A 26,588-nucleotide genomic window follows, 5' to 3' on the forward strand; every position below is an offset into this window, starting at 1 on the left:
TAGCATTCCTGAATCAATTATGTAAGTGTAGTACTTAGAATTCCACTTTGAACTGGTTGCAACACCTTAGTTAATGAGATAAAGAGCATCTCTGAAATGTGTCGTCATATGTTTATGTGAGTCCTGATCATAATAGTTTTAAAAAATGATCTTTTAACTCGTGATTTCTTCTCCCTCATGGCCCCACCCCACCTCAGTATCCAGGGAGCTTAGTTTTCTGTGGCCCGGGAGGGCAGGAGACCCGGTGTTGATGGGGAGATCTGAGGTTGGCCCCAACTTTTCCCCACAGCTCTGCTTCAAGGAGTGCCCTGGGAAGGCCTCCCAACCCCACACCTGTCCTGTTGGCCAAGGCGAGCTCCACGCCATGTGGCATCTCTGCCGCTGGCCACCTGGTGAGTATCTGTTGAATAGAGAAATGTGCAGCATGTCCACAGAGCTTCCAGGGCTTCTGTGCTCTCCAAACATCTCTGGGCTCCTGGCACCCTCTCAGGGTATGATGTGTTGGTGTCTGGGTTGGGCCCCTGTCCCTGAGGGTAGGACTCAGGCAAGGACAAAGCTCTGGACTCAAAGAGCTGGTGTGGGGGTGAGTGAAAGGAACAGGAGCTTTGGGGTCAGAAATGCGGGTTTCAGGCTGCATTGCCCCCATGAGCAGGGGCTGCAGGCTCACCAAGGCCTCAGTTTCTACGATGGTGAGAGAGTGTCAGAGACTGCAGCATGTATTTGAAAAGCGTCCAGGGACGGCAGGGGTCTGGGTTGGACCAGCTCTCCTGAATACTGAGGGTGCGATCTTGACCATTGTGAAAGGAAAATAAAATCTCAGGACCCTAAACTCACTATGCCAAAAAGAACAGTTGAGGTGGGAAGCTGAGTCATGAAAAAAAAAAAAGTCATGCGTTTCCTTTTGTTTCTAAACTGATAGCAGCAGCAGATAGGCCAGGTCTACCCAGGTGGCCCCCCTCACCCTGACAAGATAAATTAACAGCCCGGTCTTCATGACATGAGACAAAATGAGACAAGAAATTGTCCCTCCTACCCCTGAGACGAATGCATATTTGACTTCTTCCTCTACTCTATTTTCTTATAAAGTGCAGATTTACTGAGCACAAGGCGAATGCGTAATTGCTCCCTCCACCCCTCCTTTTCATGCAGAAACGTGGGGGCTCAGTGAGCTCTAATCAAAGCCTCAGAAGAACGTGACCCTCCCCTCTTGCTTTTTTCTCTTTCATCTTTCCCCTCCTCCAGCTTTTCCCCGCTTCAATATTGAAGCAGGACGTAGTGTGACTGCATCTGGGGTCAGGTGTGGGGTGGTCCATGTGGACAGTGAGGAAGGTGGTCCCTGCCCGTGGTGGTCTGGGTTTCCTGGGAGATGGCCAGACGTGGGTGCTGAGGGGAAGAGGCCGGTGCAGTCACTGGACGGGAGAGAGCATGTCCATTGTGCTGAGTGGGCTGGGAGGGATCCACAGAGAAGACGGTGTAGCTCAACAGCTGGCACTGGGGACAGGAACGTGGGTGACGGGCCTGGCACATGGAGTAGCTCAAGGCGTGAGGCTGTGACCCACCTGGAGAGCCTGTGCCTGAGTGCACAGGGTGGGTGCTGGGGTTGCAAGCGCGTGTATCCCTGTGTGAGGACCGTGTGAGTACACATGTGTGTCGCCTGGCCTCCATGTGTGTCAGGCATTGTCGTGTGTCCCCCATGCGTGGCAGGCATTGTCGCGTGTCCCCCGTGCGTGGCAGGCATTTTCGCGTGGCCCCCGTGCGTGGCAGGCATTGTCGCGTGGCCCCCGTGCGTGGTAGGCATTGTCGCGTGGCCCCCGTGTGTGGCAGGCATGTGCAGCCTGAGTACCATGCCAGACGGGGCGTTCTGTCTCCTCCAGGCCCGGCCCTGCCGTGTGAGCAGGGAGCTTCCCCATGGGACTGATGTTCTATCTCCTCCAGGCCTGGCCCTGTCCTGCCATGTTAGCAGGGAGCTTGGCCATGGGAGTGGTGGGCACTGGCGTGGCTGTGCCGGGCCTCACTGGCTGGACTCGGTGGGGACACCATACCCCTTGCTGAGTGTGGGTGTCAGAGGGTTCGAGATGCCCTCTGGGAGGTGTTCAGGCAGAGGCAGGGTTGGGAGCGTGTGGGGAGATGGGTGTTCAGCTAGGCTCCTTCCTTGTGCAGGGGCTCAGCTGAAACCTGGGCTCTCACTCCCCTCACCCCTGCCTCCCCAGCATCCTCCCTCTGCCCCTCTCTTCAGCCTCCCTCGGGCCTTGCTCTGGGACCCCTGCTGAGATGACAGGAGGGGCTTCAGCAGCACCCTGTGCTGGGCGGACGCTGCGGTCACAGCCTCGCTCTGTCTCCTCACAAGGCCACGTGGTGGCAGGTCCTTCCTCCTGTCTAACCAGAGTCCTGCTTGCTGCTCTGCAAGCCCACTTGGATCACGTGGGGCAGGGGCACCTGGCAGGGTGGGCTTCGTGGACTCAAGGGCCACCAGTTCCTCCGGGTCAACATGCTCAGATGGTTCCATTCTCCCTCTTCCCTTGGCCACAGAGACCTCTGTATGCTGGGGTGACCACAGATGTCACAACAGAAGAGTCACACCAGGAATGTCACACCATGTCACACCACATCACACTATGTCACGCCAGGGATGTCACGCCACATCACACCACGAAACTCATCATCACACTAGGGATGTCGTACCCTGCCACACCCCATCCTGCCACATCACACCATGTCACACTGCATCACATCACACCAAGGATGTGGCACCCTGTCACAGCACATCACACGTCACATCATGTCACACCACACCTCATCACACCACAGATGTCACACCCCATCACACCACATCACATTGTTACACACTCCCAACCCTGCCTCTGCCTGAACACCTCCCAGAGGGCACCTCGAACCCTCTGACACCCACACTCAGCAAGGGGTATGGTGTCCCCACTGAGTCCAGCCAGTGAGGCCTGGCACATCACACCCCATCACACCAGGGATGTCACACCCTGTCCCATCATATCACATCATGTCACACCATTCCACATCATTTCATATTATACCTCATCATACCAGGGATGTCATACCCATCACACTCTGTCACACCACCTCACACCAGGGATGTCACACTGTGTCACACCACATCCCACCATGTCCAACACCACATCACACCAGGGACATTACACCATGTCACACCAAATCACACCAGAGATGTCAAACTCTGTCACACCACATCCCACCATGTCCAACACCACATCACACCAGGGACATTACACCATGTCACACCAAATCACACCAGAGATGTCACACTGTCACACCACATCACACCATGTCACACCATATCATACCCCATCATACCCCATCATACCCCATCATACCAGGGATGTCATACTGCATCCCATTATGTCACACTGCATCACACCGTGTCCAACCATGTCACATCACACCAGGGACGTTACACCATGTCACACCACATCACATCACCCCTCGGATATCACACTGTCATACCACGCCATACAACATCACACCATGTCCTGTCACATCATGCCACATGACATCCACGTTACACCATGTCATGTTACATCACAGCACGGACTGCTGGGGTACGTGCCGGGGCTGCCCACAGTGCAGCCTTGCTGGAGAGTTGAGGGAGGGTCCTGGGGCTGGGCATGGTGTTCTTGCAGGAGGGCTGACCCTCTGGAGGATGCTTGGTCCCAGGTGGAAAGGGGGCGGTGGGCCCTGGGTGGCTCAGGGAGGGGCCCAATTTCCCCAGGGGAACCTGGTCCAGGCGCCAGGCCCTGCAGTGGGCAGGAGCTGCAGGAAGCATCTGCTTCTTCCCAACTCAGCCTGCTCAGTGCATGGAATGACCTGGAGCCCAGCACCATCTTGGGTTTCCTTTCCTTATCCTGGCCAGGCCGTCCATTCTCAGACAGTGGACTGGAGCCCACCCCACCAGAGCACCCGGAGGCCCATAGGGCCCCTTGAAGGGCAGAGGGTGGAGACCTCTCCAGCAGGGTCCCTGAGGGCTGGGACCTTCTCTGGACAAAGCTCTCCTGCATCTCTGGGATGCCGTCCGTGGGCTTGGGATAGAGCCGGTGATGCAGCAGCTGCCCGCCCTGCACCCCAGGTACTCTCTCCCTCACTCCCCGCGGGGCTGCAGCAGTGTGTCCTGAGAGTTAAAGGGCTGGGCTTCAGCACCCAGTTCAGGCCAGGCCCCCTGGAGCCCACCCTCCAGTGGCGAGCCCTCCCAAGGCACGGCAGGGCCTGGAGTCTGGGGATTTCATCCCCAACTCTGTGTTTGGTGAAGCTCCAGCTGCTCGATGCCACACAAACGAATCCAACCACTCCTCTTTTCCTGGGTGAGATGGTCTCTCTCCTGCCACAGGCAACTCTGACAGCATTTCCCAGCCCAGCCACTGCAGCCACCACAGCCACTGCAGTAAAAAGACCCTGTCATTGACTGAGTTCCAGCCAGGCTCCTTGGAGCCTCTCCACTCGGCCTCAACCTTGGCTTATAAAGACTTGAGCAGACACTAACAGTTTCTAACAGCTTCTGGCCGTACCCCTAGGCCGACCCCTGACCCGTCAACACCTGCCTGAGAAAGCTCCGTGCACCAGAACTCACCATTTGGACCCACCCCGACCTCCCTTTCTCAGGGTGTCTGCTGAGAGGGCTGCAACCACACGTCCTTCTGTCCGTTCCCGATGTCTGTGCATTTCCTGTGACCCGGGAGGGTCTTTCTCGGGACGTGAGAGCCACTCCCTGAAGTGTCCCCATTGGGAAGGATGGGGCCTGTGTTTCCAGGCTCTGGGAGGACAGAATCCTGACCTCAACAGTGGCCGGCACGGACACAGCGGGCCCCATCCCAGGGACACTGACCAGCGCTGGGCAACTTTTCCCTTCCCCGACGACTGAGCCCCGAGCACCCTCCCTGCTCCCCCTACCACCTCCCTTTACAAGGCTGTGGCCTCTGCACAGATGAAGGTGACATGAGGTCATGCCGGACTCTTTCTTCTGTTGCAATAGTTATTTCTGTTGAAAATCCGTCCTTGCTACATGACCTAGTGCCCAGCTTTATCTTTGAAAATGTCTCTCTCCTCCTTTGCCTCTCCTGCCTGCTCCTCGTTCCTGGCACCCAGCTTGTGTCTTAGGGGCTGAATTTTACCATAGAATGAATCACACACCAGGTTTCACTTGTGCCTGATGAAGGTGACAGTTTGAGATTTTAGGCTTAGAATTGATGCTGAAAGGACTAAGACTTGGGGGATGCTGAGACAGATGAATGTATTTTGCATGTGAGAAGAACATGAATTTTGGGGGGCCATAGCATGGACTGTTATGAGTTAAATTGTGGCCCCTACAAATTCATATATTCAAGTCTTAATCCCTGGCCTCACAATGTGACTGTATTTGGAGATGGGGTCTTTACAGAGGTCATTAAGTTCATATGGGGTCACTAATCTAATCCGATGTGTGTTCTAAGAAGAGAAGCTTAGGACACAGGCACACAGAGGGATGGCCATGTGAGGACCAGGGAGGAGACGGTGTCTGCAAGCCAAGGAGAGAGGGCTTGAGAGAAACCAGCAGTGCCTGCATCCTGATCTCAGATTCCTGGTCTCTAGGCCTGGGAGGATCCATGTCTGCCGTGGGAGCCGCCCCGCTGTGGTCCTGAGCTGACGCACACAGATCTGACACCCACCTCTCGCTTCACACCATGGTTGGTTCTGGAAGGCCCTCTGTGTGGCTCTGCCTGGCCAGCCTGAGCCAGCTCCCAGCCTCGACCCAGCTTTCGCTGGAGGCCCTGTCCCCCGCAGAGTGACCAGGGCAGGCAGCACCGTGCCCAGCAGGAGGAGAAACTGCATCCATGTAGGTAAGAGGAGAAGCCCCGGGTTTCCATGTAGCGACAGGGGCCAGGGAGGGCCGCTCGGGCAATGCATGTGGCTTCAGGAGGCGGGGGGCGTGTGCAGGGAGCCCCCGAGGTGCAGCTTGACCAGCCTCCTCCTGACTGCGCTTCCCACTGGGGGCAGGAGGCGCGTGGACACAGGAAGGCGGCTGCCATCACGAAGTACAAGACTTAAAAAGGATATTTTATTGTCATCACAAAAGAAACATCAAAGACAATTAATGAGCTTTAGAAAATTTAAAAGAAGAAGAAAAGCTACCAAAGCTGAAATGGTGGCACCTCCTTCGAGTGAGCCCGGGAGTCCTCCCTGACGGCCGAGGCAGGTGCTGGCCGCACTCCCGCTCGAGCCTCCCTTGCTGTCTGCGGATTCTGCGTGACAGTCACGGAACGGCGTGATGGGGGCAGCAGAGCGTGGGGGCCTCTGTCCAGCACTCCTGGCCAGCAGCCCCGCTTTCACAAGAACACGGGCACCCTCTTTGTCGTCTTGCTTCTCCACCTGGTGCCCCCAGAGTGGCTGCTTGTTCCTGCTGCACGTGACCTGGGGCTGGACGCCAGCCTGTGTGATGAGTTCTGTCTGTGTCCACGCTCCTGGCTCTCCCGGTGTCCCTCCACCTCTCTCCCCGATGCTCCTGGGCCTCCTCTGTCCTCAGACCCCACCAAGGCTGAGTCTTGCCCACCTGGGACCTGGTCACCAGCCTTCTGTGGGAGGCCTGTCTGGGCAGATGCCCAGCCCTTCCTTGGGCTATCCTCACCCTTGCACTGTGGGGCTCCTGCAGCGGCCACATGGCCCAGGCTCTTCTCCGAGTGATCTCGGTGGACTGGAGTGGGTGGGAGGTGGCAGTGTCCTGGGCCTGGCCCCTTCTCTCCCCAGTGCGGACTCTGGGGGCTGGCTGTCCCTGTGGGTCGAGTTCCACCCGAGAATCCAGCAGTGTGGGCAGGCAGCCAAGGGGTGGTGCTGGCACCGAGACTGTTCCCAGGAGCCAGAGAGCAGCGTTCTTTGCTTGAAATCAGAACAACCTCATTCCTCATGTCAGGAGTTCACGGGAGTGCCCGGAATGGAGGCTGGCTGGCTGCGGGCTGGGAGGAAGGCCATCTGAGTGAGCCTTCGCAGCTCTCGGAAGCCTCCCCAACAGGGCCTGATGGTGCTGTGGCTTCCCTACCTTGGCGGCTGATGCTCCCACTCACCATCTGGAAACCACGCCTGTGTTCAGGAGGCCGGCGTGGACGGGGTTGGCTCCAGGGCCAGCTCCTGCCTGGGTGGGGGCCTGGGATGCCGGTCGCTGCCTCATTTTGTGTGAGCACCTGGTGGTCCGGAGGGCAGGGACGTCCTGCTGAGGGGACACCTGGCCCCCAGTGCCCTGCATGCACCAAGCAGCGGAGGTCTGGGGTAGACCTGCTATGCACAGGGTCTGGAAGGGGGGCGTGTCAGGGTCAGAGGGCGACTGCGAAGCCAGAGAGCCATGGGGTTGAGGGCGGTGAGGTCAGGGGGCAGGTGTGGCCTGGGTGGTGGCTGAGCATGGCCCACGGCTCGTGTGTGGGGTCTGGGTGGCCCTGGACACCCCGCAGAGGGTGGCCCTAGGCCCCCTGCCTAATCATGTTCCTATAGTCGGGGACGATGGTCTGCTTCAGGTCCACCACCGAGGAGAAGATCCACTTCACCTGTAGGCAAGGCACAGCACAGGGGTGAGCGAGGCCACAGCCCTGCCCCCAAGGTCCACCCACCCCTCAGTCGACCCAGGCCACAGCCCTGCTCCCAAGGCCCATCTGCCTTTCAGGCCACCCAGGTACCGGGGCTCTACACTGCCTGCCCCCAGACCTGGACATGGAGAGCAGAGCCAGGGCAGCAACAACATGTGGATAACACAGAAGACAATGTCAGGGACAGGTGGGGACAGCATGGGGGACAGTGTCAGGGACAGGTAGGGACAGCGTGGGGGACAGGGAAAGGTGGGGAGAGTGGGGGACAGCATGGGGGACAGTGTCAGGGACAGGTAGGGACAGCGTGGGGGACAGGGAGAGGTGGGGAGAGTGGGGGACAGGTGCGGACAGCATGGGGGACAGTGTCAGGGACAGGGAGGGACAGCATGGACGGGGACAGGTGCGGACAGCATGGGGGAGTGTCGGGGACAGGTGGGGACGGTGTTGGGGAAGGTGGGGACAGTGTGGGGTACAGTGTTGCAGAAGGTGGGGACAGCATGGGGGACAGTATCAGGGACAGGCGGAGACTGGGGGACAGTGTGGGGGAAGGTGGGACAGCATGGCGGACAGTGTTGCGGACAGGCTGGGGGACAGCATTGGGGACAGGTACAGCGTGGGGGACAGAATCAGGGAGAGGTGGGGAGAGCGTGGGGCACAGCATGAAGGACAGGTGGGGACAGGGTGGGGGACAGTGTCAGGATGGGGGACAGCATGGGGGACAGTGTCGGACATGTGGAGACAGCCTGGGGGACACTATTGGACAGGTGGGTACAGCATGGGGGACAGTGTCAGGGACAGTTTGTGAGAGCGTGGGGGACAGCATCAGGGACAGGTGGGGACAGCCTGGGGACAGTGTCAGGGACAGTGTGTGACAGCATGGGGGACAATGTCAAGGACAGCTGGGGACGTGCGGCCGACCTTGAAGAAGGTGACGGTGGCACTGTAGCACACGCTTAGCAGGAAGAGTGTGATGAAGATGGTGATGGTCGTCCACAGCCCGTCCAGCTCCCCGTCCTGCGCCTCCGCACAGCTCTCCTCCAGTTGCAGCTCTGGACAGGAAGGGGGTGGTCAGTGCTGTGTCCCGCTGGGCTTGGGCCTCTGGGGGTGATTCCCTCTGTGGCAGGGCCCAGGATGTAGGGTCCGGCTGGGATGGCCCAACAGTGTCCTGAGGTCAGCTCCCGGAAGCTGTCCACCCTGGACACCAGTTTTGGCCCCGGGACTCAGCCAGACACCCGGCCCTAAATAGTGACCTGGCCCTCAGGGGGACCCACTCCCCATCTCCCGTGTCCCTCCCTGAGCCCCAGAGGGCAGGAGGATGTGAAGCCCACCCCCATGTGACCCCAGCTGCAGGGAAGGGCGGTATTGGGAAGTGGGCCAGTGCCAGGGACGCGACGTGGCGTGTGATCCCCTGTGTGTGGGGGCCAGTGTGTGTGTGGCGGCTGCAGGGGCACCTTGTGAGAGGAGGGCTGGGTTTGTCTGAGCTGGTCAGCAAGTGGAGAAGCTGCCGAGCGGCTCGTGGGCCGTGAGGTGCCGCGTGGGGCTCGTGGGGGCCTGTGTCCGAGGAGTGTTCACGTGTGGGAAGACCTTGCTCTGGTCTGGGTGCTGTGCAGGTCGCCTGGGTGAGGCTCCGTGTGTGAGGCGTGGACGTGCGTGTGTGGTGGCTGTGTGGCCAGCCAACCTCAGTGCGGGGTTTGTTTAACGGGTCTGGGCTGAGTGTGTGTGTGGGCATCTGCACCAGTCCCTTCATAGGGCCCGAGAGTGCATGTCCCCAGGAGTTGGTTGTGTCCCCATGTGGGTTCGAGGCTGGGCAGGGCTGCCAGGGGTTAGTGCCGTGGGGGCCCTCGAGGGCCTGTCCCTACGCACATGGACTAGGCATGCCCCCGAGTGGGCATGGGGGTCGGAGGACAGGGAGCTCACAGAACAGGACAGTCTCCTACAGAGGCAGGGGCTGTGTGTCTGTCCCCAGGGGCTCCTAGGGCTTCTCGTGGCTCAGCCCAGGGCAGCTGCTGCTGGAGGGAAGGCCACGCTGGCAAAGCCCCCACCCTGCCAAGGGCAGCCCCTGGCTGAGCCCCACCCTAGGCGGCCCAGGCACACCTGCACAGCCTGGGCCAGTGTGGGGACAGTGGGACGCACTCTGCCTCCCTCATGCCACTCAGGCCTCAGACTCGGCCTGACCCGCGGAATGAACCATCACAGTCTTGCAGGGGCCCAGGGCAGCGCTGGGTGCTTTATTTCCATGCTGGGCGCCCGGGAAGTATGTACACGGGGTGCGTGCCAAGCATCCTCGCGTGACCCCGAGAGCCCGGGGAGCGGGGGCTTGCCGGCCGTGGCACTCATTTACCCAGAGACAGGGAGAGGCTCTTCTGCGTGAAGTGGTTGTGCAGAGCCTCATGCATCACGGAGCATGAGAAGACGTTCCCCTGCTGCCACCTGCTCTTGTCCACGGTTAGCCTGCTGTAGAGGAAGAAGGAGCCGTCGGAGTCCAGCACGGGAGGCGTGGTCTTGTAGTTGTTCTCCGGCTGCCCGCTGCTCTCCCACTCCACGGCGATGTCGCTGGGGTAGAAGCCTTTGACCAGGCAGGTCAGGCTGACCTGGTCCTTGGTCATCTCCTCCTGGGATGGGGGCAGGGTGTACACCTGTGGTTCTCGGGGCTGCCCTGTAGGGACAGAGGTTGGCACAGCGGTCACTCTCAGGGCAGAGGGTGGGCCCAGCCGACCTCTGTCCATGTGGCCCTCGCACCCCGTGGGTCCCACCTTTGGCTTTGGAGATGGTTTTCTCGATGGAGGACGGGAGGCCTTTGCTGGAGACCTTGCACTTGTACTCCTTGCCATTCAGCCAGTCCTGGTGCACGACGGTGAGGACGCTGACCACACGGAACGTGCTGTTGAACTGCTCCTCCCGTGGCTTTGTCTTGGCATTATGCACCTCCACGCCGTCCACGTACCAGTTGAACTGGACCTCGGGGTCTTCCTGGCTCACATCCACCACCACACACGTGACCTCAGGGGTCCGGGAGATCATGAGGGTGTCCTTGGGTTTTGGGGGGAAGAGGAAGACTGACGGTCCCCCCAGGAATTCAGGTGCTGAGGAAGAGATGGAGGTGGACGTGTCAGCACCCTGCTGGGGCCTGTCCCTGGATGCAGGCTACTCTAGGGCACCTGTCCCACCTTGAGCTGGAGGGCAAGGCCTGGGCTGGCTTACCTGGGCACCGTGGGCACGGGGGACCATATTTGGACTCTGCAGAGAGAAGATTGTGAATTACTCGGATCTGGGAGGAGAGAAGGTGTCTGAGTTGAGGGAGTGGAGAGTTTGGCCTTTGGGGTGGGCTTAGGTCAGGGGCAGGGTCCTCCCGGATATGGCTGTTGGCAGGTCTGAGTGCAGCACCTGCCCCTGTGTACGCAGGGCCTGGGGTAGGGGCATCCAGCCTGTGGCTGCCCGGAGCCTGGTGGAAAAATCCAGAAGACCCTCTCCCTGAGCATGAGTGGGGTGGTCAGAGGCCTCTGGGTGAGGAGACAGATGGGGACTGCCTTGCTGCCCTGGGCTGGGGCTGCACAGCCGGGGTGCGTCCAGGCAGGAGGGCTGAGCCTGGCTTCCAGCAGACACCCTCCCTCCCTGTGCTGGCCTCTCACCAACTCTCTTGTCCACCTTGGTGTTGCTGGGCTTGTGATCTACGTTGCAGGTGTAGGTCTGGGTGCCCAAGCTGCTGGAGGGCACGGTCACCACGCTGCTGAGGGAGTAGAGTCCTGAGGACTGTAGGACAGCCGGGAAGGTGTGCACGCCGCTGGTCAGGGCGCCTGAGTTCCACGACACGGTCACCGGTTCGGGGAAGTAGTCCTTGACCAGGCAGCCCAGGGCCGCTGTGCTCTCGGAGGTGCTCCTGGAGCAGGGCGCCAGGGGGAAGACCGATGGGCCCTTGGTGGAAGCTGCAAGAGAGGTGGTGCCACGTGACCGCGGTGTGGGACAGAGCTGGGCCCAGGGTGCAGAGGCCCCTCGGTTCTTGTCTGTCCGCGATGGTCCAGGCAGGGTCCAGTGTCTGGGCTCACGGGCATTGGGTGTGCACCTGGCTGGCGCCACCTGCCTCACCTTAGCCCCCTCCCTGCCCCAAAGCCAAGGTCAGGCCCGGCCTGCCCCAGAAAGCTTGCAGGACCGGTGGCCCTGTGGTGCCCTTCTGCAGGCACCCCTGCAGCCTAGGAGGCGGGGCTCGGCAGCCAGGTCAGCGCTCTGTGCCTGCCGGGAGTCAGCACAGTCCAGGGCCTCTAGCTTGGCCTCAGCTCTGGCCATCGGTGCCACCTCAGGGACGGCTCATGCCCATTGGCCCCACTCCAGCCTTTTATGGGTGCCTGGCTTGACCAGTGGGCACTGTTCTCAGATGGCTTCTGGTGGGTCCCCCGAACCTCCTGAAGACCCTTACCCTGCCACCCCAGCGTGGTCCTCCCCTAGTGAGTGGGCCTGACTTGCCCAGGGCCCTGGTCACAGCCTGCCCTCTGCCCTCCAAGGCCCTTTTCTTCTGTGCAGCAGAGGGGCCAGACACTGCATAGGGTCGGCGCCCTTCAGCCCCAGGGCCCTGGAACCCTCTGCCTTGGAATAGCCGCCTGGAGCCTCCTACTCAGCCTCTGCCCTCCTTTTCCGTTAGCCCCAGTGTGCAGCAGCCCAGGTCAGGGCCCTGAGTGCCTGGATGCCCCCTGCCTCCCAGTGTCCTGCATTACTTCTGGAGGCTCAGTCACCACACCCTCACCCTCCCAGCCCTGGCCTGTCCTTCTCGGCCACCAGCCCACCTCCTCCCTCTCTCCAGAGTTTTCCCCGGCAAGGTCCCTGCTGGGTTCAGCCCAGGTCCCCCAGCACAGGTAGGAGCCTTGCACCTGCCCTTGGCCCTCCCCACCCTGCATGGTGCCAGGACCCCCAGGCCACAGGGAGGCCCCATTTCTCTCTGCCGCTGGCCCAGTGGCCCTGGAGTCCCACTGCAGGTGGGGTGTGCCCCTGACGTCTGAGGAGGCTAAGTGCCCTGCCCTCAGCCAGGCCATCCCCACTGCTCAGCCCCAGGGCCCCGCTCACCACCCCTTCCCCTCACCTGCACCACAGGCTCTGGCTGACTCTGCCCAGGGCCTGAATGGGCCCCTCTGGCTGCCCTCTGCTGCTACACTGCCCTGCACCACCTCCACTCAGCTTCATTGTGCTGGTGGCCCTGGCTCCTGGCAGCCCATCTTGCTCCTTCTGGGGCGCCAGCCTCAGAGGCCTTCCTGCCCAGGGTCCGCTGGGGCCAGCCCTGGGACCCTCCTGGTCTCAAGCACACGTTCCCCCTGCAGCCACACCTGCCCCTGCCTGAGAGCTCAGCCCTGAGCCCTGGAACGCCTTCCCTTCTCCATCCCAGCTCACCCTTGCCAACTGCTCAGTGGGATGGACTCACACTCCCTTCCCGGCACCAGGAGGCTGCACTGCACTTTCACCAGCCCTCAGCTGTCTGCTGCCAGCAACTACCCAGCTCCTGCCAAAATCTAGGAGCTGAGTTCTGCCTCCCACCGGCCCTGCTCACCTGTGGCTGCCTTGCCCTGAGCTCTAGTGCCTGTCCCCTGCTCGTCCTGCCTCCCACCGGCCCTGCTGACCTGCGGCAGCTCTGCCCTGGTTCCCTGAGCTCCAGGAGCTGCTGCCCCCCGCTCCTGCCTCCCACCTGCCCCTGCTCACCTGCGGCTGCTCTGTCCTGGTCCCCTGAGCTCCAGGAGCTGTCCCCTGCTCCTCCTGCCTCCCAACTGCCCCTGCTCACCTGCGGCGGCTCTGTCCTGGTCCCCTGAGCTCCAGGAGCTGTCCCCTGCTCCTCCTGCCTCCCAACTGCCCCTGCTCACCTTCTGATGCTCTCCCCGGTTCCCTGAGTTCCAGGAGCCGCTCCCTGCTCATTCTGCCTCCCACCTGCCCCTCCTCACCTGTGGCTGCTCTGCCCTGGTCCTCTGAGCTCCAAGAGCTGCCCCCTGCTCCTCCTGCCCCCTGACCTGCCCCTGCTCACCTGCGGCGTCTCTGCCCTGGTCCCCTGAGCTCCAAGAGCTGCCCCCTGCTCCTCCTGCCCCCCCTCCCCTCTCCCCTCTCCCCTCTCCCCTCTCCTGTTTGCCTGTGGCTGCTCTGCCCTGGTCCCCTGAGTTCCAGGAGCTGCCCCCTGCTCCTTCTATCCCCACCTGCCCTGCTCACCTGTGGCTGCTCGGTCCTGGTCCCCTGAACTCCAATGCCTGCCCCCTGCTCACTCTGTCCTCCCTCAATCCGGGGCAGCAATGTCACTCAGGCCACTGTTGCCCCCCTGCCTGTCCTGGCACCCTCTGTCCAGGTTTGGGCTGTTTTTCTGGCCTCATTTTTGTTTTTGCAGCACTTGGCTTGTTCCCTATGCTGTGGAGCAGCCCCAGGGTCCAGTCAGGTCTCCCCAACAGAGCTCCTTGCCCTTGCCCATGTGCCCCTCCTGGATGAGCTCCCGGATACTCCCGTCCCTGCACTGCTCCTGCTCTGGAAGCTTCTCCAGAACCTCAGCTCCTCAGTGGCCTCTGTTCTGCTGCGTCAGTTCCCTGAATGCACAGAGCCTCAGCCCCTCCCCTCGCCCCAGGCCTGCTGTGCTCTGGGCCTTTCTGGGCCTCCCTGGACTCTTCCCTCCTCCCGCCCATGCACTCAGCACAGCTCTCCCCTCCTCTCTGCTGCTGACCACAGCCCTGCTCCCCGCCAGCAGGTGCCCCAACCCCATCAGCTGGCTCTGAGCCCAGCCCCTGTGCCTCCCTTGTCCCTGCCTCTGCCTCTGGGCTCCTTGGCTTCCACCCTCCTGTCCTGCTGCCACACTCACCCTCCCTGCTCTGCTCCCGGCTCACCTGCTGTCATTGGTCCTGGCTGAGAGAGGGCCCCACGGCCAGCACTGCTGACCCTGCCCTGGGCTCCGGTGATGCTGCCGGCCTGGACAAGCCGCTCCGTTCACCTGGGGCCTCTCCTCCTCCCTCGCTCTACTGTCTCCTCAGCTCAGGTGGGTCCTGCCCATCCTGGCATCACCCCATGGCCGGCTCTGCCGCATCCCGTCATGTTCCTCATGCTCCCAGCCGGGTCGTCCTGGAGGCCTCAGTCAGCCTCTGGTGTATCCTGCCCTGTTGGCTTGGAAGCCTCTGCCCATGGTCCCCGTCATCTCGCACTGAGTGGGCATCGGTGCCTGAAGGCTGCCCACCTCCCCCGTGCTGGCTCTGCTTGGGCCTCCATGTGGGGCCGGCCTCGCCCCCGCGTCTCCCCAGCCTCTTGCAGGCTGTTCAGCAGCTCAGGTCCGGGAGCGCCCACGGCTGCGCCCAGGCTGTCCTTCTCCTCCCGAGCCTGTGCCCCTGCCCTGTGCTGACCCCACTCACCAAGGTGGGGGTCTCAGCCCTTCCTGTTCTGGCGCGGTACATGTAGGCAGCCCCGCCCCCGCCGTCAGCTGCCATTTGTCTTCCTAGGAAATCACAGCTCAGGTCCCAGGTCCCCAGGGGTGTGAACTCCACGCTGCAAAGACTAAGAACAGGATTGAAACCAGTGGCACCACTTACTTCCTGCAGTTCCCTTTTCTTCTGGTGGTTTCTGTGTCAGAGGGCGAGGGGGAGTCCAGACAGAGCCAAGGCTGCCTCATGGGTATGTGGGGATGGGGGTGGTGGCTGCCCCCATACTCCCCCATACTCACGGGAGAAGGTGGGGAGCCCAGACCTTGTGTGCTGCTCTTTTCTCTGTCTCTGAGTCCCTGGGGCTGGACTGAGACTGGCAGCGATTATGACCATTCTGCCCGTGGTCTCAGCCTCTCAATACCTGGGCCTCTCATCTGAAGCTTCTGGCCCCCACTGGGCCCTGGTGGCTGCTCTGGCCTGGGCGTCTCTCCAGCTGACTCTCACTCATGGTGCAGGGAGGGGAGTGTGAGTTCATCCCGCTGAGCAGCTGGCAAAGGCGAGCTGGGATGGAGAAGGGAAGGCGTTCCAAGGCTCAGGGCTGAGCTCACAGGCAGGGGCAGGTCTGGCTGCAGGGAGAACGTGTGTGCTTGAGACCAGGAGGGTCCCAGGGCTGGCCGAGTGGACCCTGCACAGGAAGGCCTCTGAGGCTGGTGCTCCAGAAGGAACAAGATGGGCTGCCAGGAGCCAGGGCCACCAGCTGTGCTCCTGGGGGCCGAGGGGACGTGGGACAGGTGGATGAACACACTGAAGCTGTGTGGAGGTGGTGCAGGGCAGTGTAGCAGCAGAGGGCAGCCAGAGGGGCCCATTCAGGGCCTGGGCAGAGTTGGCCAGAGCCTGTGGTGCAGGTGAGGGGAAGGGGTAGGGGGCAGGGCCCTGGGGCTGAGTAGAGGGGATGGCCTGGCTAGGGACAGGACACTTAACTTCCTCAGAGGTCAGGGGCACACCCGAGTTGCAGTGGGACTCCAGGGCCACTGGGCCAGCAGTAGAGAGAGAAATGGGGCCTCCCTGGGGCCTGGGGATGCTGGCATCATGCAGGGTGGGGAGGTCCAAGGGCAGGTGCAAGGCTCCTACCTGTGCTGGGAGAGCCTGGACTGAGCTCATCAGGGACCTTGCCAGGTGGAAACTCTGGAGAGAGGGAGGAGCTGGGCAAGGACAGATGTGGAGGTGGGAGGTAGCGGGGGACGAGATGCAGCCAGAGGGACTGGGCAGACCAAAAGCCCGAGGAGGTTTCGCACAGGAAGCATCCAGAGTGGAACAGGAAGCATGCAGAGTGGAACAGGAAATGTCCAGCATGGAACAGGAAGCATCCAGAATGGAACAGGGAGCATCCAGAGTGGAACAGGAAATGTCCAGCATGGAACAGGAAGCATCCAGCATGGAACAGGAAGCATCCAGAGTGGAACAGGAAGCATCCAGAGTGGAACAAGAAATGTCCAGCATGGAACAGGAAGCGTCCAGTGTGGAACAGGAAGCGTCCAGCGTGGAACAGGAAGCTTCCAGCGTGGAACAGGAAGCGTCCAGCGTGGAACAGGAAGCGTCCAGCGTGGAACAGGAAGCATCCAGAATGGACACTTTGAAGGGAAATCATGTCACTCCCACTAAATGTGCTCTTCACAAGGACCCGGCCTGCCCTTGTGACCCTGCTGGATCCCTGAGCTGGCACCAGCCCTGCCCTCAGAGACAATGTCCAGGAGACAGGTGGAGGTGCATGTGTGGGTCCCTGGGGAAATCCATCCTCCAGCTGCGGGCTCCCAGTTGGCTCCCAGCCTCTTGCTCCAGCTTCACCCCATGGAGCTCATAATGGGCTCAACCTCCCAGCCTGGGGGAGGATGGAGTGAGGGGCCCCACACTGCCCATGGCACACCCGGGGGGCTGGGGAGTCTGCACTGGGCTGGGCCAGGGAGGCCTCATGCAGCCTGTAGGGCTGGCAGCTCAGGACAACACTCGTATCTGTTAGCTGCAGCCCTGGCAACACAGCACCCTAGACTGCGTGGCTTAAACAACAGACGTTTACTCCGTCCTGGTTCTGGAGGCCGGGCATCTGGGATGGAGGCCTCGGCGGGGCTGGCACCTCTGTGTCATGGGAGACTCTGTCCCAGGCTCTCTCCTTGCTGCTGGGCTTTGCCGGCCGTCTCTGCTGCTCTTGGCTTGTGGAAGCAGCACCATCTTCACAGGGTGTTCTACCCACGTGCTGTCTGTGCCCAGATTCCCCTTTTCATGAGGACAGCAGTCATATTGGATCAGAGGCTTGCCCTACTCCAGGGTGACCTCATCTGAACTTGATTGCAGCTGCAAAGACTGTTTCCAGACAGGGTCACATTCTGCGGTCCTGGGGGTTAGGACTTCAACACATGAATTTACAGGGGACACATTTTAACCCATGACAGTTTGCCCTCCGTTCCCCCATAATCATGTCCTTCTCACAGGCAAAATCCCTACATCCCATAGCAACATCTCCAAGATGGCTAACCCCTTCCAGCACCAACTCTTAGTCCACAATCTCAGAGAAACATCACCTGCATCAAGTGTGGGAGAAACCCAGGGTGAGATTAGGAGAGAAACCACAGCAGGGGTGGCGAGCCTCCTGCCCCCTCTGGCCCAGGTGAGGCTGTGTGCACTGTGTGGGTGTGCCTGGGGCTCCACTTGCCCCTCCCATGTACCTGCTCATTTTCCCCAGGCTGTGGGCATTTGGGGCAGAGGCCTCAGTGCCTGGCTCCTCTCTCCTGGTTCTATCCAATGCCCCAAGCTGTGCTGGGCTGGAGGGGCTGGGCAGGGTGGGCCCCCAGGAAGGAGGATGGGTCACCTGCTGCTCCCATAAGCCCAGGTCCAGTCCCAGCTGGGGATCCATCTCTGGCCTCTGCCAGCCTTGAGATCCCCCAGTCCTCTGTGTCTCCCTCCTGGGGCCCACCAGGCCTGCTCAGCTCTGAGTCCCATGTCCGTTCTCACCCTGCTCTGAAAAATGGTGTTTTTCATTTCAGAATCATACTTTCAGTTCTAGAATTTTCATTTGGTTCTTGTAAATATTTTCCATCTCTTATAGAGATTCCCCATCTAGTCGCTCATTATAATCGTATTTTCCTTTAAGTCTTTGAACATATTTAACATAACTTCTTTAAAGTCCTTGTGTGAAAACTGGGTCTGCATCTAGGTCATCTTGGAGTTGATCTCCATTGATCCCTTTTTCTTCTGACTTTGGATCACATTTTCATATTTCTTTGCATACATGGTAATTTTGGATGTGCACCTGATGTTGTTGATAACATGTGGTACAGACTATGGGTTTTTTGTTCTTCCTTAGCAGGGCATTGATTGTTTTTTTTAATGTTAGGAAACAGCTTGAGTCGACTCAAACTCCCAAGTCTGTCTGCCTGGCAGTGGGCAGTAGCTGGAATCTCAGTTCTCTCGACCTTACAGGTGCTGCTTTCTGCTGGGCCCTTTGGAGTTTTCCCTACCCATGCACACCTAAGGGATCAGCCAGAGGTTTCAGTGGAGTTTACTTGCAGATTGTGGGGTTTCCCTTCGGTGACCTCCTTTATGGACATCTTCCCTTCATTTCCAGCTGCCCTGAAAATGTAGTCCTGCATCCCACTCCTCACCAGGAGGGCTGCAGTTTCCTGCTTGAACTCTAGCTGCACCCATTACATGCCCTGGGGTGTGACTTCAGACGAATATTTAACGGAATAATCCTTACTAGTGTTTGCCTACTTCTGGTCATGTTCCAGTGCCTGCAATTGGTGTGTGTGGGTGTTGTATGTGCTTACAGCTTTTCCAGTGTTTATAATTGCCATCTGCCAAAGGGCTAGTCTGATATTAGCTGCTCCAGCATTACTGGAATCAGAACTACTTTCTCTCATGTGGTTTTTCATTTTCATTTCCCTGTTGACTAGTGTGGTTCAACATGTTTTCATATGTTTAGTGGCTATTTGGATATCTTCTGTAAAACATCTGTTCAGTTCTCTTGCCTATTCCTCGTTGAATTATTTGATTTTTTTCCTCATTGGTTTGTAGGGGTCTGCTTTATATTATGGATCTGTTTGTGTCAGTCAATTATATATGTTTATAGGAAACATTGAGAAAAATTAGTAGGTGCCTTCCATGGAAAGCAAGGCATCGTCTTGTACACTCTTCCAGGTTATTTCATTCTATGGAGCTCTGCATCTTTTATTTCCTTTGAACTATTTTACACCTCTACAAGCCAGGGGTCCCCAACCCCTGGGTCATGCACTGGAACCGGTTCATGGCCTGTTAGGAACTGGGTCACAGAGCAGGAGGTGAGGGGTGTGTGAGCATTCCTGCCCGAGCTCCACCTCCCGTCAGATCAGTGGCAGCATTAGATTCTCACAGGAGCGAACCCTATTGCGAGCCGCAGATTCCCGGGATCTAAGTTGCACACTCCTCGTGACACCCTAATGCCTAATGATCTGAGGTAGAACAGCTTTGTCCCCAAGCCATCCCCCGATCCTGGTCTGTGGAGAAATTGTCTTCCATGGAACTGGTTCCTGGTGCCAAAAATGTTGGAGACCACTGCTCTAAGTTGTACATAATTGATAGCAATGCAAAAACTCTTTGAGTTGGTAGAAAATCAGGTTCTCATCTTTGGAAGGACAATGAATTGCTCCTCCTCTGCCAGGGAAAAGGCCAGTTTTGCATCTGTCTATGAACTCCTTTTAGCATTCCTGAATCAATTATGTAAGTGTAGTACTTAGAATTCCACTTTGAACTGGTTGCAACACCTTAGTTAATGAGATAAAGAGCATCTCTGAAATGTGTCGTCATATGTTTATGTGAGTCATGATCATAATAGTTTTAAAAAATGATCTTTTAACTCATGATTTCTTTTCCCTCATGGCCCCACCCCACCTCAGTATCCAGGGAGCTTAGTTTTCTGTGGCCCGGGAGGGCAGGAGACCCGGTGTTGATGGGGAGATCTGAGGTTGGCCCCAACTTTTCCCCACAGCTCTGCTTCAAGGAGTGCCCTGGGAAGGCCTCCCAACCCCACACCTGTCCTGTTGGCCAAGGCGAGCTCCACGCCATGTGACATCTCTGCCGCTGGCCACCTGGTGAGTATCTGTTGAATAGAGAAATGTGCAGCATGTCCACAGAGCTTCCAGGGCTTCTGTGCTCTCCAAACATCTCTGGGCTCCTGGCACCCTCTCAGGGTATGATGTGTTGGTGTCTGGGTTGGGCCTCTGTCCCTGAGGGTAGGACTCAGGCAAGGACAAAGCTCTGGACTCAAAGAGCTGGTGTGGGGGTGAGTGAAAGGAACAGGAGCTTTGGGGTCAGAAATGCGGGTTTCAGCCTGCATTGTCCCCATGAGCAGGGGCTGCAGGCTCAGCAAGGCCTCAGTTTCTACGATGGTGAGAGAGTGTCAGAGACTGCAGCACGTATTTGAAAAGCGTCCGGGGACGGCAGGGGTCTGGGTTGGACCAGCTCTCCTGAATACTGAGGGTGCGATCTTGACCATTGTGAAAGGAAAATAAAATCTCAGGACCCTAAACTCACTATGCCAAAAAGAACAGTTGAGGTGGGAAGCTGAGTCATGAAAAAAAAAAAAGTCATGCGTTTCCTTTTGTTTCCAAACTGATAGCAGCAGCAGATAGGCCAGGTCTACCCAGGTGGCCTCCCTCACCCTGACAATATAAATTAACAGCCCGGTCTTCATGACATGGGACAAAATGAGACAAGAAATCGTCCCTCCTACCCCTGAGACGAATGCATATTTGACTTCTTCCTCTACTCTATTTTCTTATAAAGTGCAGATTTACTGAGCACAAGGCGAATGCGTAATTGCTCCCTCCACCCCTCCTTTTCGTGCAACGTGGGGGCTCAGTGAGCTCTAATCAAAGCCTCAGAAGAACGTGACCCTCCCCTCTTGCTTTTTTCTCTTTCATCTTTCCCCTCCTCCAGCTTTTCCCCTTTTCGATATTGAAGCAGGACGTAGTGTGACTGCATCTGGGGTCAGGTGTGGGGTGGTCCATGTGGACAGTGAGGAAGGTGGTCCCTGCCCGTGGTGGTCTGGGTTTCCTGGGAGATGGCCAGACGTGGGTGCTGAGGGGAAGAGGCCGGTGCAGTCACTGGACTGGAGAGAGCATGTCCATTGTGCTGTGCAGGCTGGGAGGGATCCACAGAGAAGACGGTGTAGCTCAACAGCTGGCACTGGGGACGGGAATGTGGGTGAAGGGCCTGGCACATGGAGTAGCTCAAGGCGTGACGCTGTGACCCACCTGGAGAGCCTGTGCCTGAGTGTGCTGGGTGGGTGCTGGGGTCGCAAGCATTCGTGTGCCTGTGAGGCCCGTGTGTGTATGTGTGTGTCACGTGTCCCCCATGCGTGGCAGGCATCATCGCGTGGCCCCCATGCGTGGCAGGCATCGTCGCGTGTTCCCCGTGTGTGGCAGGCATTGTCGTGTGGCCCCCATGCGTGGCAGGCATTGTCGCGTGGCCCCCGTGTGTGGCAGGCATGTGCAGCCTGAGTACCATGCCAGATGGGGTGTTCTGTCTCCTCCAGGCCCGGCCCTGCCGTGTGAGCAGGGAGCTTCCCCATGGGACTGATGTTCTGTCTCCTCCAGGCCTGGCCCTGTCCTGCCATGTTAGCAGCGAGCTTGGCCATGGGAGTGGTGGGCACAGGCGTGGCTGTGCCGGGCTTCGCTCGCTGGGCTTGGTGGGGACACCATACCCCTTGCTGAGTGTGGGTGTCAGAGGGTTCGAGATGCCTTCTGGGAGGTGTTCAGGCAGAGGCAGGGTTGGGAGCGTGTGGGGAGATGGGTGTTCAGCTAGGCTCCTTCCCTGTGCAGGGGCTCAGCTGAAACCTGGGCTCTCACTCCCCTCACCCCTGCCTCCCCAGCATCCTCCCTCTGCCCCTCTCTTCAGCCTGCCTCGGGCCTTGCTCTGGGACCCCTGCTGAGATGACAGGAGGGGCTTCAGCAGCACCCTGTGCTGGGCGGACGCTGCGGTCACAGCCTCGCTCTGTCTCCTCACAAGGCCACGTGGTGGCAGGTCCTTCCTCCTGTCTAACCAGAGTCCTGCTTGCTGCTCTGCAAGCCCACTTGGGTCACATGGGGCAGGGGCACCTGACAGGGTGGGCTTCGTGGACTCAAGGGCCACCAGTTCCTCCGGGTCAACATGCTCAGATGGTTCCATTCTCCCCCTTCCCTTGGCCACAGAGACCTCTGTATCCTGGGGTGACCACAAATGTCACAACAGAAGAGTCACACCAGGAATGTCACACCATGTCACAATGTGGGGAAAAGAAAGAAAGATCAGACTTACTGTGTCTATGTAGAAAAGGAAGACATAAGAAACTCCATTTTGATCTGTACAAAGAAAAATTGTTCTGCTTTGAGATGCTGTTAACCTGTAACTTTAGCCCCAACCCTGTGCTCAGAGAAACATGTGCTGTATTAAATCAAGGTTTAATCACACCCCATCACACCCCATCACACCAGGGATGTCGCACACCATCACACCACATCACATCATGTCACACCACCCACATCACACTATGTCACAGCCTGTTACACTTCATCACATCACATTACACCAGGGATGTCACACCCTGTCCCATCACATCACATCATGTCACAGCATTCCACATCATTTCATATTATACCTCATCAAGCCAGGGATGTCATACCCATCACACTACGTCACACCAAATCACACCAGGGATGTTACATCTGTCGCATCACATCACACTATGTCCAACACCACCTCACACCAGGAACATCACACCACGTCACACCAGGGATGTCACACTGTCATAGGACATCACACCATGTCACACGATGTCATGTTACATCACAGCATGGGCTGCTGCGGGATGTGCAGGGGCAGCCTTGCTGGAGAGTTGAGGGAGGGTCCTGGGGCTGGGCATGGTGTTCCTGCAGGAGGGCTGGCCCTCTGGAGGATGCTCGGTCCCAGGTGGAAAGGGGGCGGTGGGCCGCCGGTGGCTCAGGGAGGGGCCCAATTTCCCCAGGGGGACCTGGTCCAGGCGCCAGGCCCTGCAGGGGGCAGCAGCTGCAGGAAGCATCTGCTTCTTCCCAACTCAGCCTGCTCAGTGCACGGAAAGTGCCCTGGGTTTCCTTTCCTTATCCTGGCCAGGCCGTCCATCCTCAGACAGTGGACTGGAGCCCACCCCACCAGGGCACCCGGAGGCCCATAGGGCCCCTTGAAGGGCAGAGGGTGGAGACCTGTCCAGCAGGATCCCTGAGGGCTGGGACCTTCTCTGGACAAAGCTCTCCTGCATCTCTGGGATGCCGTCCTTGGGCTTGGGATAGAGCCGGTGTTGCAGCAGCTGCCCGCCCTGCACCCCAGGTGCTGCCTCCCTCACCCCCCGCGGGGCTGCAGCAGTGTGTCCTGAGAGTTAAAGGGCTGGGCTTCAGCACCCAGTTCAGGCCAGGCCCCCTGGAGCCCACCCTCCAGTGGCGAGCCCTCCCACGGCACGGCAGGGTCCGGGGTCTGGGGATTTCATCCCCAACTCTGTGTTTGGTGAAGCTCCAGCTGCTCGATGCCACACAAACGAATCCAACCACTCCTCTTTTCCTGGGTGAGATTGTCTCTCTCCTGCCACAGGCAACTCCGACGGCATTTCCCAGCCACCGCAGCCACCATGGCAACCGCAGCCACCGCAGTAACAAGACCCTGTCATTGACTGAGTTCCAGCCAGGCTCCTTGGAGCCTCTCCACTCGGCCTCAACCTTGGCTTGTAAAGACTTGAGCAGACACTAACAGTTTCTAACAGCTTCTGGCCGTACCCCTAGGCCGACCCCTGACCCGTCAACACCTGCCTGAGAAAGCGCCGTGCACCAGAACTCACCGTTTGGACCCACCCCGACCTCCCTTTCTCAGGGTGTCTGCTGAGAGGGCTGCAACCACACGTCCTTCTGTCCGTTCCCGATGTCTGTGCATTTCCTGTGACCCGGGAGGGTCTTTCTCGGGACGTGAGAGCCACTCCCTGAAGTGTCCCCATTGGGAAGGATGGGGCCTGTGTTTCCAGGCTCTGGGAGGACAGAATCCTGACCTCAACAGTGGCCGGCACAGACACAGCGGGCCCCATCCCAGGGACGCTGACCAGCGCTGGGCAACTTTTCCCTTCCCCGACGACTGAGCCCCGAGCACCCTCCCTACTCCCCCTACCACCTCCCTTTACAAGGCTGTGGCCTCTGCACAGATGAAGGTGAGTCCAGGTCATGCCGGACTCTTTCTTCTGTTGCAATAGTTATTTCTGTTGAAAATCCGTCCTTGCTACATGACCTAGTGCCCAGGGGGAGGCTGAGACAGGATGAATGTATTTTGCATGTGAGAAGAACATGAATTTTGGGGGCCAGAGTCTGGACTGTGATAGGTTAAATTGTGGCCCCTACAAATTCATATATTCAAGTCTTAATCCCTGGCCTCACAATGTGACTGTATTTGGAGATGGGGTCTTTACAGAGGTCATTAAGTTCATATGGGGTCACTAATCTATTCCGATGTGTGTTCTAAGAAGAGAACCTTAGGACACAGGCACACAGAGGGATGGCCATGTGAGGACCAGGGAGGAGACGGTGTCTACAAGGCAAGGAGAGAGGGCTTGAGAGAAACCAGCCCTGCCTGCATCCTGATCTCAGATTCCTGGTCTCTAGGCCTGGGAGGATCCATGTCTGCCGTGGGAGCCGCCCCGCTGTGGTCCTGAGCTGACACACACAGATCTGACACCCACCTCTCGCTTCACACCATGGTTGGTTCTGGAAGCCCCTCCGTGTGGCTCTGCCTGGCCAGCCTGAGCCAGCTCCCAGCCTCGACCCAGCTTTCCCTGGCGGCCCTGTCCCCCGCAGAGTGACCAGGGCAGGCAGCACCATGCCCAGCAGGAGGAGAAACTGCATCCATGTAGAAAAGAGGAGAAGCCCCGGGGGTCCACGTAGCGACAGGGGCCAGGGAGGGCTGCTCGGGCAATGCGTGTGGCTGCAGGAGGCGGGGGGCGTGTGCAGGGAGCCCCCGAGGTGCAGCTGGACCAGCCTCCTCCTGACTGCGCTTCCCACCGGGGGCAGGAGGCGCGTGGACACAGGAAGGCAGCTCTCATCACGAAGTACAAGACTTAAAAAGGATATTTTATTGTCATCACAAAAGAAACATCAAAGACAATTAATGAGCTTTAGAAAATTTAAAAGAAGAAGAAAAGCTACCAAAGCTGAAATGGTGGCACCTCCTTCGAGTGAGCCCGGGAGTCCTCCCTGACGGCCGAGGCAGGGGCTGGCCGCACTCCCGCTCGAGCCTCCCTTGCTGTCTGCGGATTCTGCGTGACAGTCACGGAACGGCGTGATGGGGGCAGCAGAGCGTGGGGGCCTCTGTCCAGCACTCGTGGCCAGCAGCCCCGCTTTCGCAAGAACACGGGCACCCTCTTTGTCATCTTGCCTCTCCACCTGGTGCCCCCAGAGTGGCTGCTTGTTCCTGCTGCACGTGACCTGGGGCTGGACGCCAGCCTGTGTGATGAGTTCTGTCTGTGTCCACGCTCCTGGCTCTCCCGGTGTCCCTCCACCTCTCTCCCCGATGCTCCTGGGCCTCCTCTGTCCTCAGGCCCCACCAAGGCTGAGTCTTGCCCGCCTGGGACCTGGTCACCAGCCTTCTGTGGGAGGCCTGTCTGGGCAGATGCCCAGCCCTTCCTTGGGCTATCCTCACCCTTGCACTGTGGGGCTCCTGCAGCGGCCACATGGCCCAGGCTCTTCTCCGAGTGATCTCGGTGGACTGGAGTGGGTGGGAGGTGGCAGTGTCCTGGGCCTGGCCCCTTCTCTCCCCAGTGCGGACTCTGGGGCTGGCTGTCCCTGCCAGTTGAGTTCCACCCGAGAATCCAGCAGTGTGGGCAGGCAGCCAAGGGGTGGTGCTGGCACCGAGACTGTTCCCAGGAGCCAGAGAGCAGCGTTCTTTGCTTGAAATCAGAACAACGTCATTCCTCATGTCAGGAGTTCACGGGAGTGCCCAGAATGGAGGCTGGCTGGCTGCGGGCTGGGAGGAAGGCCGTCTGAGTGAGCCTTCGCAGCTCTCGGAAGCCTCCCCAACAGGGCCTGATGGTGCTGTGGCTTCCCTACCTTGGCGGCTGATGCTCCCACTCACCATCTGGAAACCATGCCTGTGTTCAGGAGGCTGGCGTGGATGGGGTTGGCTCCAGGGCCAGCTCCTGCCTGGGTGGGGGCCTGGGATGCCCGTCACTGCCTCCTCTTGTGTGAGCACCTGGCGGGCCGGAGGGCAGGGACGTCCTGCTAAGGGGACACCTGGCCCCCAGCGCCCTGCATGCACCAAGCAGCGGAGGTCTGGGGTAGACCTGCTATGCACAGGGTCTGGAAGTGGGGCGTGTCAGGGTCAGAAGGTGACTGCAAAGCCAGAGAGCCATGGGGTTGAGGGCGGTGAGGTCGGGGGCAGGTGTGGCCTGGGTGGTGGCTGAGCATGGCCCACGGCTCGTGTGTGGGGTCTGGGCGGCCCTGGACACCCCGCAGAGGGTGGCCCTAGGCCCCCTGCCTAATCATGTTCCTGTAGTCGGGGACGATGGTCTGCTTCAGGTCCACCACCGAGGAGAAGATCCACTTCACCTGTAGGCAAGGCACAGCACAGGGGT

The 26,588-nt window shown here is 59.1% G+C and overlaps 1 protein-coding gene across 1 annotated transcript; it reads right to left on the bottom strand.

Annotated features, from left to right (window-relative positions):
- Nucleotides 1–9,790: 9,790 nt before the first annotated feature.
- Nucleotides 9,791–26,092, bottom strand: LOC115933240 (uncharacterized). The gene is made up of 11 exons (XM_063698164.1): nucleotides 26,065–26,092; nucleotides 25,658–25,723; nucleotides 23,149–23,356; nucleotides 22,798–23,001; nucleotides 19,347–19,470; nucleotides 15,750–15,838; nucleotides 14,936–15,143; nucleotides 11,216–11,690; nucleotides 10,788–10,823; nucleotides 10,340–10,669; nucleotides 9,791–10,242 (listed from the first exon to the last, which is right to left on the bottom strand). Exons 1-11 carry the CDS (start codon nucleotides 26,090–26,092, stop codon nucleotides 9,920–9,922), a joined length of 2,091 nt encoding a protein of 696 aa, XP_063554234.1. The 3' UTR covers nucleotides 9,791–9,919.
- Between the last annotated feature and the right edge of the window lie 496 nt (nucleotides 26,093–26,588).

This window comes from Gorilla gorilla, chromosome 15 (genome assembly GCF_029281585.2).
Source record: "Gorilla gorilla gorilla isolate KB3781 chromosome 15, NHGRI_mGorGor1-v2.1_pri, whole genome shotgun sequence".
NCBI classification, from domain to species: domain Eukaryota; kingdom Metazoa; phylum Chordata; class Mammalia; order Primates; family Hominidae; genus Gorilla; species Gorilla gorilla.

Coding starts and splice junctions, on each gene's coding strand:
- LOC115933240 (XM_063698164.1), bottom strand. CDS start 26,092: ATGGTGAGTGGGAGCATCAGCCGCCAAG. Junction 25,724..26,064: donor TGGGAGCATCAGCCGCCAAG/GTAGGGAAGCCA, acceptor CACCCACTCCAG/TCCACCGAGATCACTCGGAG. Junction 19,471..22,797: donor GCAGCAGCCCATGCTGTGAT/GTAACATGACAT, acceptor ATTTCTCCACAG/ACCAGGATCGGGGGATGGCT.